Genomic DNA, 14,934 nt, shown 5'->3' with positions numbered 1-14,934 from the left:
GCCCCCACCCCAATGCCCCAGAGCCCCCCAGGTGCTGAAGGGCTGGGGGGGACAGGAAGGACTGGAGGGTCCCTGAGTGCCCCCACCCCAGTGTCCGAGAGCCCCCTGGGTGCTGCAGGCCTGGGGGGGGCAGGAGGTGCTGGGGGGTCCCTGGGTGCCCCCACCACGGTGCCAGAGAACCTTCAGGGTGCTGCAGTTTGGGGGGTGAGGAGGGACTGGGGGGGTCCCTGGGTGCCCCCACCCCAACACCCAAGAACCCCCCAGGTACTGCAGGCTGGGGGGGGGGGGGTCAGGCAGCAGCAGGGGGCACGGGGTGCCCCCACCCAGCCCCTCGGCAGGGAGCGCGGGTGCCTGGGCGCGAGGGGTGCCCGCGCTGGCAGCCCGGCCCCGCTCTGCACCCCAGATCCTGGCGTACGAGCAGGGCGAGGTGCGGGAGAGCCTCTCGCCCTACACGGGGCGCGTGGCCTTCGCCTCGGCCCCCACGCGGAGCGCCGCCATCGTCCTCAACGCCACGCGGGCCTCCGACGCCGGCGTCTACCAGTGCAGCGTCACCAACCCGCCCGACCAGCAGGCGCCCAGCGTCGGCCTCATCCGGCTCACCGTGCTCGGTAGGGTGCGGCGCGGCGCGCGCGCACCTCCGTGTGCGTTTGCGTGGTCTCCGTGCACACGTTTGCACGCACGCACGGCTCCGTGCACACCTGCACACGTGTGTGCATGGGTTTGCACGCTGGGAAAACTGCACACATCCATGCGCTGACACGCGAATGCGCACCCACGTGTCTCCGCACACGCACGTGCATGCTGCGTGCGCACACACACACGCCTTGGCAGCGCGCTAGGATGCGATTGCACACGCAGCGCCGTGTCCCCGCAGTGCCGCCCTCCGGCCCCGAGTGCTCGCATGAGGGCAGCGCCGAGCCGGGGGGCCGCGCGCGCCTGGGCTGCACCGTGCGCGAGGCCGTGCCGCCCCCCACCTTCACCTGGGACCGGGTCCCCCCTGCAGAGCAACCCTTGCAACCCACCTACGAAGGTAAGGGGGGGGGTAACAAGGCACCCGGGGGTGGGGGGCTGTGTAAGGAGCCCGTACCGGGGGGGTCCTGCTGACGTTGCCCGTCCCYGCGGGGGGCAGGGGAGCTCCGGGCGCTGCTGACCCTGCACAACGTGACGGCGGGGACCGCGGGGCTGTACCGCTGCACCGYGGCCAACGCCTTGGGTGCCGCCTCCTGCACCCTGGAGCTCCGCGTCGATGCCGGTGAGTCCCCCGCGCCGCGACATACCCACCCCAAACCCTGCAGACGGTGCCCGGGTGACGCCCTGCGACAGCATCATCCTGCCTGAGCCCACGGGTGCTCTGTCCCCTGCGAGGATCAGGGCACTGGATGTGCTGGACTGGTCCAAACCTACGATTTGAGCAGCCAAAATCCCCCCCGAGGTGGGGCCAGGCTGAACGGCCCACGGGTACCAAACCGGGGCCTGAGAGAACCCCTAGGCCCAGGGATGCTTCCTGGGGTGGGGGGACGCATCGGGTGCTGCGCTCACCCGCCAGGGCGCTGCTCACCCCGCGCCGGCGCCTCGCAGCTGCCCACGGCCCGCCGGGCTTGGCCGTGGGCGTCTCGCTGACGCTCACCATGGCGCTGGTGCTCCTGGCGCTCTTCGCCCTGGCGCTCTGGTTCCATCACCAGAGCAGCCACAAGCAGCCGGAGGAGGAGGAGGAGGAGGAGGAAGAGGAGGAAGAGGAAGGGTCCTACAATGAGATCAGGTGAGAAAACCTTCCCCTCGCGGCCTGGAAACGCTCCGCTGATGCTCCCCCCCCCAGGGCTGGCTGCATTTCTGCCCCCTCCATTTGGGGAGCCTTGGTGGAGCCCAGCCCTGTCCACCTCYGGTGTCTCCCCAGGATCGACAGCTTCTCCCCGGGGCGCCTGGTTGTCTCCAAGCCCCCCGCCAGTGAGGCCGCCCCGGCCCCTCGCCCGGCTGGGCCCCTCTGGGTCTTCACCACCTCCACCCCCAGCACCACGTAYGCCCACCGGCGGGCGGCCGACGGGAGCCGGGACCCGCCGCCGGCACGGAGCAGCCCGGCAGAAGGCTCCTCGGCCAGCAGTGAGGAAGAGGAAGGGCGCTGGCCCCCCGTGTGCCGCCGGGAGCACCCCGGGGTGTGGGCGTAGCCCATGCCCAGAGCAGAGCCCGGCTGTGCCCCRTGCCTGGGGGCACCCTGTCCTAGGCACGCGTCCCCACCTTGTCACTGCCAGGTTGCAACGAACCCCATCTCCGAGCAGGGGCCCAGAGGGACCAGCCCAGGCACAAGCCAGGTGATGCTGCCCCGAGTGATGCCCAAGGGCCAGGGTTGATCCCCAGAGGGATGTGGCAGCACCCAAAGGGGCTGGTGGCGCCTGGCTTGGCCTCCTCCAACCACGGGTCCCCTCAAACCACCCCAGGCTCAGGGGCAGAGCGAGAGCGAGGAAGACGAAGGGCGACCCAGGGGAGAAAAGCCCGACCGCCCCTGGGTTTTACCCCCTCTGCAGAGCTCATGCCTATGTAGGTGCCAAGCTTTGCCCCTGGGCTCCRGTGTGGGGAAGGGGAATAAACCGTGGGACCTGGAAAAACAAATCACTATTTTTATTTATTTTTGCTTTTTAAATTCAGAGAGTTAAAAAAAAGTCTGTGCCCGCCGGGCTGGGCCAGCCGCAACGGGCAGGGGAGAAGGGGGTGCTCTCAGCGCCCCCGGGGCCCTGCCGCCCCCAGCACCCCGAGCGGGTGCCCGGAGGCAGGGCCGGCCGGGCCCAGGGGCCGCAGAGGGCAGCGCACGGGCCAAGGACGGGGCAGAGACGTCTCGCCGCTGCGAGACCCGCTGTGGCACCCCCGTGCCCCCCCCCGCCGCGCTGGAGCCGGGGCCGGGGCGGCAAGGCAGAGTCGGCCGCAAGCAAGCGGAGGGCTGGCTCGGCCGGGGGCGAGACAGAGGAGAAGGGGAAGGAGAGGGAAGGCAGTGCTGGAGGGGCAGCGGGAGCCGGGGCCAGCGCCCGGGCCGAGCGCGCGTGCACGAAGCGCGGGGGCGTGAGACAGGGGTGACGCTGGGCGCGCGGGCACCTACGGGCCGCCCCAGCGCGCCCGCGCGGGCAGGGACAACACGGGCAAGGGGACAAACCAAACAGGAGGGTCCTTATGTCACACCGAGGAGGTACTTTCTAACGGGCGCCGGCTGCTCGATTCGGGCCCGGGGGGGAAGCGTGGGGGTGGCGCGGGGTGCTGCTGCTGCCAGTCTTGCTGCCGGGCGGCCGCGGGCACGGCGGGGCTGTCCTTGGCCGCCRGCCCCTCTGAGTCCCCAGCCCCGCGCGGTGCCGGGCGCCCTCCCCGGCCCCCGTCAGTGGCTGTCGTTCTTGATGACGATCTCCACGCCGTGCTGGCGGAGCTGTGCCCGCAGGATCAGGTTCTTGTTCTTCAGATCCTCCACCTGGGAGAGGGGCAGGAGTGAGGCGGAGCGCGTCACCCCGCTTGGCACCCCTCCGGACAGCTGGGCACCCTGGCTAAACCACCCTCACGGCCCGCAGGATCCGGGCTGGAAGCGGGGATCGGAGCGAGACCTCACCTGCTGCCGCAAGACCTCGTTGTCCATCTGGAGCTGATCGAGGCCCTGCAGCTCCTCGGAGAGGCGGTGGTTGTTCTGTCGCAGCTCCTGGATGTAGTCACAGGCTTTGGAGAGGATCCCACCTTTGCTCTGGGCCAGAGGGACAGGACGTGAGAAGGGATGCCGGGACCCGCCACCCACCCTGCTCCCATCCTGGGTCCCTCCAGAACCAGCTCCGTTCTTGCTGGCTCCACAAGCGCCACGCAACGAAACCAGCTCCTTTGCCACAGAGGAAGGGCACCCAGGGCCAGTGAGCGGCCCGGCAGCGCTGGGTGCTCCTCAAGTGCTCATGGGGACACAGGTTCCTCACCCCCCCGGCATGTCCCGCTAGCCCAGCTCTGTGCCCCCTCCACACAAACAGCCCTGTTTCACCACCGGTCTCTCATGCAGGGCTCTAGGAGAAGCGGTTGCAGCCCCTTCCGTGGCACCGTGTCCCCACAGCTGGGCTCCGACAGGGTCTCTTACCTGCCCTGACTTGGTGTTCTCCATGGAGCAGTCTGGGATGATCTTGGAGAGCTGCACGATCCAGTTGTTAATCTTGTCCCTGCGCCGGCGCTCCACTGCAAGCAAAAGAGAGAACCGGAGCCATCAGCACCATCCCAGCCCGGAGACCCCCTTGGGGGCAAAGCGTCTCCCTCTAGCTGGGTCCCCAGAGGGAGCTGGCCTACGGTGCAAACCTTGACGGGGCGTCTCTCCCCACCCGGCCCTGGCTAAAGGATGGGCAGCACTATCCCAGCGCCCTCCTGGCTGCAGAGAAGTTGGGGTGCCTTGAGGAGGGCAGGGGTTGGCTTTAAAGGCCCAGGAACCCAACCTTTCGAAAGTCTGGGAAAGCAAAGATCAAGCACCCAAATGGCCTTAGCTCTGTCCTTGTAGCCRTGTCCGCACAGGACCTGAGACCACCTCCATCCTTAGCCCTAACCCCTGAGCTCAGCCCCTCGGACTGCCGAGCAGGACTAACGCTCACTCAGCCAGGCCGAGCCAAACCAGCTCCTCGTGGGATGACGGCAGGGTGCAGATTTGATGGATGGGCACCGATCTGCCAGCTCCAGAGCAAGGGGACAACCTGCCCTTCCTGGTGCAGCACAGCAAGCCCAGAGCTCAGGCTAACAGCCCCAGTTTGGCTCAGCAGCCTCCGGAAAAGCCRGGAGAAGGCCAATAGTGAAGGACAGGGGCAGTTTAACAGCTGGACCGAGGCACAGAGATGGGAAAATCGATTTCTTGGTCAAGCCACATGAGCACCTCTGGGTTTTGGCGAAGACGAGGGCTGTTGTTTCAGGCTAAGCAGGATGCACTTCTCAGCCTGTCCCCCCTCACCTTTCACATCGTCTTTCAGGTGTTTTTGAGAAGTTATTTTTGAAGCCAAAAGAGCCAGGAATTGGCAAAATGCCTCCTGTCTGGATTCTTTCTCAAATTTCCACCTGCCTTTCATTTCTGGAACCGAACCTCTTCTCCAAGCCCAGCCTGAGCTCAATAATATTGCAGGACACTTCCAAAAGCTACTCTGCAGGGGTTTYGCCAAGCAATCACCCCTCCGGGCCACAGTCTCCACCTGACCGCTCGTGCTAGAAGACACCGACATGCCGACRGCAGGCACCAATATGCGCGAGGGGCTCAAAGCAGAGGCCTCGAGCCCCGGCAAATGCCGCCCGGGGCTGCCATGCCCCTCGGTCGTGTCGGTGAGCTCGCTCACACCAAGGGCAGAGCCAAGGCCTGTCTGGGTGCCTTACCTGTGCGTTCTCAGGCTTTCCAAGGTTTGAGTTTCTTTCAAGTTTAATCTTCTTAGCTCTGGCTTCCCTGCTTCTGATAATTACAGCTCTCCCATAAGAGGTTTTACCCTTAACTGATAAGAGCTTTGTGATATGTCCTTAGAGTTTTTCCATCTAGGTGGGAATAGATAAAGAGTTAACCCAGGGAAACCTCTGCTCCCTGACATTTCTGCAGGCCAAGTTTCCCTCAGAGAGAGCTACTGCCCAAAGAAGACATCTCTCTTCCTTCCCCAGGGCCCTTCCCAGCCCCTCCGGACAGTACCTTCGTTGTGCTGCGCTCGGCGTTTCTCGTCCCGGGTTGTCCGTGGCGCCTCTGATTTCCTAGGAGAAAAGCCAAGCGAGAGGTTTGATCCCAGGGATGCGAGCAAGGGCTTTTCCGGCATCTCAAACTCTCCCCCYGCAGGCAAAGCAGCCAGCACGGTGGGTACCACATCGTGGGTACTGCGGAGACCARGAATTCCAGCTCCCAGCCCTGCGGCACAGCCTGGCAGCACCGTTTAGTCGCAGCCGAGTCCTGGCTCTGCCCTGAGGCAGGATCAGCGCAACCCAATCTGTTCCTGAAAGTGCCAGGGAAGAGGCTCCAGGCCTCTATCTCGGCACAGCACAATCAAAACGTTTCCCCCGCCTCCCGCACGGGTTTCTGCGGCTGCAGTTTAAGCCCGTGGCTACTTGCTCTGCTTCAGCAAGTGCYGAGGACAGTTGGGGACTTTGCCTGGGGACCACCCTCAGGGCACCCCGCGAAGCGCCCGGCGGCGCAGGGAGGGGAGAGAAGAGGGGCAGATACTCACGGGGAGTAGGGATGGGTGCGGGGTGCGATGGATCTCTGCGCTCCACCCTGCAGGACTTCTTGGGGCGACATCATCACGAAGAATTGCCCTGCACGGTCAAAAATGGGGTCACGCAGGGAACGTGCCACAAGTCATCTCATCGCAGCAGGGACAACCAGGCAGCCAGACACAGCTAGAGGGGACCAGGACCTCCCGGGGGGGCTCCCAAGGGGACAGAGACGTGATGTCCCCCCATCTCCTCCCAGCGACAGTCAGCCCGGCTCGCAGGGAGCCCGAAAAGCCTGACGGCACGGGGAAAGGGCAGCCTGCTGCCGTCCCCATCACCCCGAGGYCCCCAGCCGTACCCGTGGGCGTGGGCTGCCCCAGGAGGGCCTCCGAGTTCTGCGTGGTGACGACAGCGGTGGCCGTGGTGCCTGCCCCGGCGGACGTGCTGGTGTCAGCCACGGCCGTGGTGGGGAAGTAGGTGTAGTGAGTCTCTGTCGCCGTGGCCTCCGTCTCCACCGCATCCTCGCTGGTGAAGGCGCCCTGGATGACGGCCTGGAGGGGAGGCAGGATGGACAGGGGTCCCCRAGTTAAGACGGGGCGCTGAGCAAAGACCGCAGGCACCACAGGGCCGGGGAGGAGAGCGTTGCAGTAGCCGAGCTCCGTTTCCGGAGTCCTGCCAGCCTGCAGCTGGGCGCCTCGAGCGTTTTCCAGCCTCACTGACTCAGCGCCGTCTGCGCCTGCCAGCACAAGCCGGCGCCGGGCGCCCTTGCGCCAGCACGGCTCATTTCTTAGCCTGGCTCCTGCGGGGCCGCAGCCCTTTCCCACGCGGCGCTGCCAGGTGGCCCCGCGGACGGAAGAAGGAGCTGCCGTGCCGGCCCCACGCGTTGTGGCTCTGCCCCGCCGCATCCCGCTGTGGGCAGTTGGGATCCGGGAGCCGGGGACGAGCGGAGGGGAAGGCCTTGTCCTGCCCTCTCGCCCTCCAGGCTGTTTCCCTGCCCACCTTGTGACCTCGCAGCAGGCTCTGGAGGGAGCCCTTGGACAAGACTGGGGACAACGCGGCTCTTGGCGCCTACCTGTGTCATGGACTGTGCCGCCGGGTACCCGCTGATGGCACTGGTGCCCTCCGTCTGTCCGTCCAGCTGCCCGTCGGCCACTTGGATCACCCTGTACATCACCTGGGGGAAAGAGCCGTAACTACGGGGAYGGGGGACAAGGACGCAGTCCCGCGCCTCCCTCCTGCGAAGGTTTAACCCTGCCTGGAGGCCCTGGCGGAGCTCAGCACAGCGCATGATCATGCCAAGAGCATGGTCCCCCACTCCGCATGGTTGCTGTGCACCCCAATCCCTCCTGCTTCCTTTGTGCTCCCCACATCCCCTGCAGATCCTTCCAGCTGTAACGCCAAGGCATGGAACTGTCCAGAGGGGACAAATCCTGCTCCAMCTCCAGCACCAACACAAAAACAAGCCCCAGTTTATCTCCTTCAGCAGTGGACTTAACCCCTGCGCTCATGGGATCCCCCACCAGGTCCTACATAGGGGAAACCAATCTGTAGGGTAAGTYGGTGTTTCTCCTTTCCCCTTTTTCCACATCCACGGGATGTTTCCGGGCTTGGAAGACACCCCACGCCCAGCCCGGCAGGGAGATGGAGAGGAGTTTGCGAGCCGCCGCGGCTCAGGTCCGTACCTGCGTCCCGCCGTTCTCTGTGCGAAAGACATACTTGATGTTGGGGTCGGGGAAAGTAGCTGCGGACTGGATGCTGGCAATGGCGACGCTGGTGGGATCCTCGCCTGTGGCCACTGCACCTTAAGGAAAGAAGGTGGGGAGGCCCATAACGGGGAAAGGGAACGGGCGCTCGCGGGGCCCGGCACGGCAGCTGGGAGCTTTCCCTTCGGCATGGAGATGGACTCGGAGCCAGCCCCTCTCTCCCAGCAGGGCAAGGCGGGGGAAAGATGGGATTTTAGTGGCTAAAGAGGGTCCCGTGTTACCCCAGCACCTGCCTCCTGCCACAAGACACCTGATGCTGGGGGTACATACAATATTTTGTGGGCTCARGGTTGCCTTGCACTGCTCCATGTCGGAGCTGGAGCAGCAGGGAGCTGCCTTGAGCCACTCCATCACCTCCCACAGCCTCTCCCGCAGGTATATGGGGATTCATCCCCCCTCCCAAAGCACTGGGCACCGATGGGACTCCCACTCTGGCTGTGGCGGACACARCAGGAGCTGGACTCACCGGCCTGGACATCCCCCACTGCTCTGCAACCTCCCGGACAGCCCTAAGCCCAAAAGCTCTACCACAGTGCGCTGTGCTTCCGCAAGGCCGGCTCGCCTCCCGCGCCAGCGCTGGGGATGGGGGTCCCCTCTCACCTTCCTGGATCTGCACTGTGCCCTCTTCCGTCTCGGCTGCTTTCTGCTGTCTGCAAACACAAACGAAGTCATGGTGAAGAGCGAACACGCAAGACGGAGACCGGCTGGGGGACCAGCAGCATTTCTGACCCTCTAACGTGGGATCGCTCAGAGGTCTGGGGTGTGGAAAGCTTAATTACTGGTTCCAAAAACACCACAAGCTTGGTCATTAGCTGGACCAGCTTCAGCATTAACCCTCAACCACAGCTTATGTTATCCGTGGAAAATTTGGATTTGGCCTGTGCAAGTGTCTCTGCTGAAGAGGGCCTTTGACAGGATGGGACGCAGTCGCATAGCTGTTGTTCCCATCTATTCAGCCCTGGTGCCCAAGTAACACGCTGGATAAAGGCATCTTTGTCAGCGCCGCGGCAGCCGGCCGCTGCCCGGGTACTCACCCCTTCATCTCTTTGCTCCGTCAGGCATCAGAAGAGCAGGTCTCCGATTTTCCTCCYGAGTTTCTCGCTTCAGAGACTGGTTTTCAGAGCCCTGGGGAGGAACAAAAGCAGCGTCTCAGAGGCGACAGCCTCGCGGCCGACGGCRCTGCCTCCCTGGCCTGGGCGAGAGCCGCTCTCACGGGTTTTCCCCTCGAGGAGCTTGGCCGGGCTCTGCTCGCTTCCCCTGGTGGGGCTCCCCTTCGGCCATGGGTCTCAGCCTTCCTCCCGGAGCAGAGGATGAGGAACRGCCCTATCACCTCCGTCCCCCCTTGCCACATCCCTCAGCTGGGCCTGGTGGGACAGGCAGGGACATCGAGTCGAGCAGGGCCACAAGCGACTGTCCCGAGGCACAACTCCRCCACGAGCTGCAAACCCCCCCGGCTTCCTTGCATCCAGCCCAGCCCTCCGTGGCCTAGGGATGGCTTTTTGGCTCTGGGATATCCCAGGAAACGCTTCCTCCAACAGCACAGACCTGCCTGTCCTATCTAGACGGAACACGCCTAGGCTTGGTGAATGGCCCCAAGCCACCAACGGTCCCCGCTGCCGCCAGCTCTCCTGCCCCGCGGGACACGCGCCAGTGACCCAAGAGCCTCTCCCAACCCGCTCCAGCTGCGGGCTCCTTTCCAGGCCCCCCGTCTCCCTGTCCCTGCTCAGGTTTGTCACCCCCCTGAGGGGACCAACGGCTGCCCCGTGTAGGCCCTTTTTAGCCCGCGGCACGCCGTGACTTCGGCCCCGCCGGTTTGCACCTTTCCAGGACTCGGCCCCCAGCCCGGCGTCTTTGCTCTCCAGCCGGCGGATCTCCCTGCCGCCCCGCGAGGGGACTGGCCACGCGTGGCGGGGACGGGGATGTCCCCGCCGTCCCACCGCCTCCATCCTCACCCCGGCGCGTGGGAACCCAGCCGTCCCAGGTGGCACCGCTCACAAACATCCCTGCTTTTATATGTGTTATTACGAACATATATATTACTTTGAGTGTAGTAAAGGCCAAGGATTGCCGAGCCCTCCCAGAAGAGCTTCTCCACCCCGCGCCATGTCCTGGGATCCAGCCATTCGCCAGCTTTTACCTCGCTTCACTACGAGGATCTCAGTTTTTAGGAAACAAGCCCACGGCAGCCTCGCCAGCACCCTCCCCATCCCATCCCCATCCTGCCATCTCCGGGGCTGGGGCCGGCCCGGCACTCGGAGCATCCCTGGGAGGAGGCCAAGGGGCTYGGCTGGCATCAGTACGTCACCCTTGTGCCTTCGTTATATTAATTCCTTCCTCGCTGACCTCGAGTCCTTCACGCATCACTGATGTTCAACTCGGGATCCACGCAAGGTCTCCCCGCTCGTGCCTCACCTGCGTTTCCGGACTCGGGTCGCTTCACCCGAGAAGCAGCATCTCTCCCCGCTGAACCGAGCGTGTCGGTTCTCCGCRGCACCTCCGCCCGCCCGCCTCGTCCCCGACGCCGGCTGAAAGCCGCCGCGGGAGAGGTTCGCCGAGCTGCCTGCGTTCGAACGAGCGGCGTCCCGGCGCTCCTCCTCGCCGGCTCTCGCCCATTGCGACTTTACGCAACTCCCATCGCCCGGCGGGACCCGCTCGCGCCAAACGTGGGGCCGGCACCGGGATCACGTGGCCGCCCGAAAGCCCCAGATCGCTTCCGCGCTCGCCGATTCCAGGTTAACGCGACCGCCGCTGAAAAGGGAGCAGTTTCGTAACACGAACAGCTTCAGCCTAAGAAGGTCAYGCTGCGCCGAAGTGGGCAAAGCCCATCGGGAACGTGCACGGAGACCGTCCCCTGTCCAGGACGTGGGGACAGCAAGGCTGTCGGACAAGCCGAGGCGGCTTTGCGCTGCCCGCCGCGTCCCCCCGCATCAAGGCTCAACCTGCCTCCCCAAGCCATGGAGAGAGGCACTGGGCTGGTCTCTTCTCTCCTCTTCCCGTCCCCACGCAGCTGCGTGGCTCTCCGGTTATTTTCGGCTTCTTGCTCCCGCGTTGCCCAACCGGGCTCATCCACTGAGCCATTAACACGTTGCTAACGAGGGCAGAGACGGAGCCACTGGCCGGCTGCGCTGCCGCTCGTGAACGTCGTCCSGTTCCTGGCACCGACCAGGACGGAGTTTAACACTGGGTGAAGGGCAAGCGGCGTTGAGACAGCTCTTGGCACGGGAGAGCTCAGCCCGAAAGCGAAGTCGAGGCAGGCAAAACGCAAAGGAAGAGGACGGAGTAGAAAAAGGTGACCCCGTCTTTCCGGATCCCTCTTAATCAGGCAGCTCCACCTTTTCGCCCCCGGCTGATGCCCCCCCGGGCCGGTCCTGCGGCTCTCTGTAGTCCCCGCGGGCCTGGCGGCAGCTCCGGCTACATGAGGGTGACAACCACATGCCCGCGGAGGCAGCAGGCAGCGGCGACGGCCTCACCGTGAGACTTTGCTCTCGGGGAAGAGGCTGCTCCACCAAGCCGCAGCCCGGCGAGCCAACGGCTGACCTCTCCGACGACAGAGCCTCTGCCCTGTCCTGCCCTCACCTCTGGTYGCAATCAAAGCCACCAGCGTAGTAAATCCCTACGACTTTCCTTTTTAAATCGCCCACGGAGCTGGGAGCGAACGATCCAGTGTAACCGCAGCGAACAGCAGCGCCGCCGTTCGGAGGCAGAGGCAGTATGAAAACCAGCACACAGCAGCGACCCATTTCTCYGGCTGTGACATGACTGCGGGGATAAGAGACGTCCCTAGAAACGCTACACACAGCAACAACGCACGCAGCCTCGGGCACCGGCTCTCRGAGCCTGCTCCAGCCACCCCGGCCTCCTCCTCTCCTATAACAAGGGCAGGGGATCGACTGAGGTACCGGTTACCTGCTGCTCTCTGCCCTGAGCCAAGACCCGCTCCAGCCCCGTTAGGAGGCATTTGCCGGCTGGCATCTCTCCGACAAAGCGGGAGAGCAACAAACTGGCTCCTTCTGGACCGAAGCGCAGGGGGTGGCAGGTCCTGGCTATCGCCGGATCCGTGATAAGCCTTGTGGATTCCTGTGGGATGACAGGACTGCTGGGACCTGCAGGGAACTGGGACAGAGCCCCAAGACAGGAGCAGCCCTGGACCCAGCGCCGCGTTAGAGCAAGGATGGGGCTCACGGCGAGCCTCGCCAAGCAGTCCTGCTCCAGCCGCCGCGCTGCCGGCTCCCCAGGTGATGCCTGCTGGCAGCAGGGAGGTGCGGGAGGATTTGCAAACAGAGACGAGTCCCGTAGGAAGGTATGCAGTCGTTCCTGCCCCTGTCCGTGGCTGGCTCCAGCGGGAGCTGTGGGGCTTTGCACGTACTGGATCCCCAAGTCAGAAAACAAGAGCTCGGTCCTTTCTCTACCTTTGCTTCGCAGCCATTTGGGGGAACGGCAGCACAAGATGACGCAGACCTGCTGCGACGCTCCTTCGGCCTCGTCCGAGCCCCGATCTCTGCCGGCACCACTTGTCACGGCTCTCCCAGCACCAGAAAGGACCGYGTCGCGGGAGCGCTGCTGCCCACGGGTGTCCCCAGGAAGAGCAGCCAGCGGGCCGGCAAATCCCCTCGGGGGGCTGCGAGGACGAGGGCAAATGCCCGTACGTGGGGCGAACCCGCAGCTCAGCAGAGGCTCCAGGATGGTTTCCGCTGCCGTCGCAAGGATTAAATACGCGACACTGGTGGGCGCGTGACAGGGAATCACGAGCCGCAGACCCCGTCCACCAGCAAAAGCTGCCCGCAGGCAGGCAACTCCGTCGAGACCCCCCTTAACAACTCGGGCGCTCTCAGGAGGAAGCRTGTCATCCGGCTCCGTAACGAGGGGGGAGCCTTTAACGAAGGGATCGCACAAAGACCAAACAGAGCTTCGTTTACCGTCCTGTCACTGTCCCAAGGGCCACTGCGGACAGAGCTAAGGCGTCACTTTGCTCAGTAAAACAGGGGCGCGAGTTGTCCCTGCAAAGCCAGGGCACGCACAGGCACCATTTTAGGGCGATCTGGGGGACAGAAGAGTCCCCAGCAGCCCCCGCAGTCCGTCCCTCTTCCCCCTCCGACACGGGAGCTCGTTTCACTTTCACATCCTCGACACTTCCGCACTTCGATTTCAAGCACCGCGGGGAAAAGGTTATTTTCCTTCAAGTAAATAACTCTTCCGACCAGAGCTTTGCAAGCCAGCCAGCCAGCCGGAGGCTTTCTAGTGGACACCAGCTTTCTAATCTCCCAAGGGGATTTCATTTTATCTTTTTATTAGAGACCGAGCTGAACTGAGCAAATAATTCGGTTTTGACAGCAGTGACTCGACACATCTACAGGATGGATCTGCCCACAGTCAAAAAAACCCCCTTGGCCAGGGCTGAGAACATCTGCGGGATTTAAAAGACCAGCTGCAAAGATGGAGGGGGGGCTCTGCATTTATGAGCCTCGTGTATATAAAATTGCTGCATTTTTATCCCCCAAGAAGCCAGGGAGAGTTTATTAACTCCAATTAGGCCTCTCCATGCCCAAACCAACCTGAGCATCCACGTCAGACCAGCCCCGGCGGTTCAGCCTTCCTCTCCTGTATTTTAGCAGCCAGTTAACCCAGGAAAACACCGGGTTTGCCCAGCTCGGCGGGCGAGGAACGCTTCCCGGCCCATCTCCATGCAAAAATCACCGGGAAGGACGTGCGCCCTCTCCCTTCGCCGCTCCCCAGCCCGCTGCCAGCTCTCCCGCCCGCGCGACGGCACGCGGTGTCGGAGCCGCAACCGGCTCTTCTCCCATCTGTTTCTTTGTCACCCAGCTGGCGTCACTCGTCCGTCCCCCCCCCCCCSCCATCGCCCGGGCTCGGCGGCAGCCCTCTTCCTCCTCCGAACGCCCGTCTCCCACGGAGCTGGCTGCCGCCGCGCTCCTCACAACGGCGCCCGCTCCGCCACCCGGCCCAAACGCCCCGGCGCGGGTTTGTCCCTCCGCCAGGCCACCGACGGCCGGGGCCTTCCAGGAAAGCTCTTTGTTTTTGCACCCTCCGAGACGCTTCGATTCGAGCCCAACCGGCCTTCGAAAGCGGTTGGCAAATCTACGGGCAATAAACTAAAAACCTGCAGAGCCCGTTTCGAAGCAGCTCGAGGACCTGCCTTGCGTCGGGTCAAGCGAAAATCGCTTCCGAAGCCCGTCYGATTCCCTCTCTGCCTTTAAGCAGGACTACGACTTCCAGGCCCGGCTATACAAAAACGATATCAGTCAAGCCCAGACCAAACCATTTCCCGGTTTCTCGCCGCAGCAAGCCGGCCCGCACCCACCCCGCAGCTCGGATCCGAAAGCCCACAACCCTTCCCGGATGGAAACCGCTGGAGCAACACCCCACCACCCCCCCACAAAGGGGCTTTGCCCCGCGTTAAACCCCCCCCGCCGCCCCGGCGCACAGTTTCGCAGCGCGGCCGGCGAGCGTCCTCAGCTCGCCGCCGCAGCGAAACATCCGAGCGGAAAAAAAAAAAGAAATAAACACCCAAAGCGACGGCCGAGCGCCCGGGGGGGGCCGGCAGCGCCCGTCGCGCCGGGGAGGAGGCGAACAACGGGGGCTTTATCACGGCGCGGGGGGCCGCGCGCCGCCGCCGGCCCCGGGGAGGCCGAGGCAGGCAGGGACGCCGGTGCCACCCCGCGATACCCTGGCCCGGCACCCCGGGGACGGGGAGCGCTCCCCCCACCCCAAAACACGGCCCCCTCCCACCCCGGGGGTGAGAGAGGTCCCTAGAGGGCAGGAAATACCCCCCGGAGAGGGATAGGGTAGGTGTGGGGCAGTAGAAAAAGGGGTGACAGGCTGGGGGGGGGCAATATGGGGTGCTATAGCCCAGGTGGGGGTGACAGGGCTGAAAGGCCAATGGGACAGTAAAAAAGGGGGTGACAAACTGCAGTGGGGGGCAAAAATGGTTGCTATGCCCCAGGTGGGGGTGATGAGACCACAGAGGGGGTGACAGGGCAGTAAAAAAGGGGGTGAC

At 64.3% G+C, this 14,934-nt stretch overlaps 2 protein-coding genes across 3 annotated transcripts; one reads left to right on the top strand and one right to left on the bottom strand.

Moving 5' to 3' along the window:
- Window positions 1-403: 403 nt before the first annotated feature.
- On the top strand, window positions 404-2,162 carry LOC112974582 (immunoglobulin superfamily member 11-like; the record flags this gene model as incomplete). The annotated part of the gene is made up of 5 exons (XM_026083703.1): window positions 404-608; window positions 875-1,030; window positions 1,130-1,252; window positions 1,579-1,759; window positions 1,895-2,162. Coding segments are annotated over 5 exons (933 nt in total), but the record flags the coding sequence as incomplete, so codon positions are not given.
- A 433-nt stretch (window positions 2,163-2,595) lies between these two features.
- USF1 (upstream transcription factor 1) lies at window positions 2,596-9,047 on the bottom strand. 2 transcript variants are annotated; one of them, XM_026083680.1, is made up of 10 exons: window positions 8,957-9,047; window positions 8,523-8,572; window positions 7,842-7,960; window positions 7,232-7,333; window positions 6,518-6,710; window positions 6,174-6,261; window positions 5,648-5,706; window positions 4,085-4,179; window positions 3,581-3,709; window positions 2,596-3,445 (listed from the first exon to the last, which is right to left on the bottom strand). In XM_026083680.1, exons 1-10 carry the CDS (start codon window positions 8,962-8,964, stop codon window positions 3,356-3,358), a joined length of 933 nt encoding a protein of 310 aa, XP_025939465.1. In that variant the 5' UTR covers window positions 8,965-9,047; the 3' UTR covers window positions 2,596-3,355. The 2 variants fall into 2 exon arrangements, with proteins under 2 accessions (XP_025939465.1, XP_025939466.1); XM_026083681.1 differs by having other exon boundaries at window positions 7,842-7,954.
- Window positions 9,048-14,934: the final 5,887 nt, after the last annotated feature.

Source organism: Apteryx rowi, unplaced genomic scaffold, assembly GCF_003343035.1.
Source record: "Apteryx rowi isolate R43461 unplaced genomic scaffold, aptRow1 scaffold_610, whole genome shotgun sequence".
Taxonomy (NCBI): domain Eukaryota; kingdom Metazoa; phylum Chordata; class Aves; order Apterygiformes; family Apterygidae; genus Apteryx; species Apteryx rowi.
Note: the sequence above shows the minus strand (reverse complement) of the source record. Positions and strands in the feature narration are given on the sequence as shown.

Bases quoted from the DNA above. Each gene is read 5' to 3' on its own strand.
- USF1 (XM_026083680.1), bottom strand. The intron at 7,961-8,522 runs GTGAGAGGGGAC...TCTTTCCTTAAG, and splicing joins CACAGTGCAGATCCAGGAAG to GTGCAGTGGCCACAGGCGAG. The intron at 5,707-6,173 runs GTGAGTATCTGC...CTTTTCTCCTAG, and splicing joins CGCACCCATCCCTACTCCCC to GAAATCAGAGGCGCCACGGA.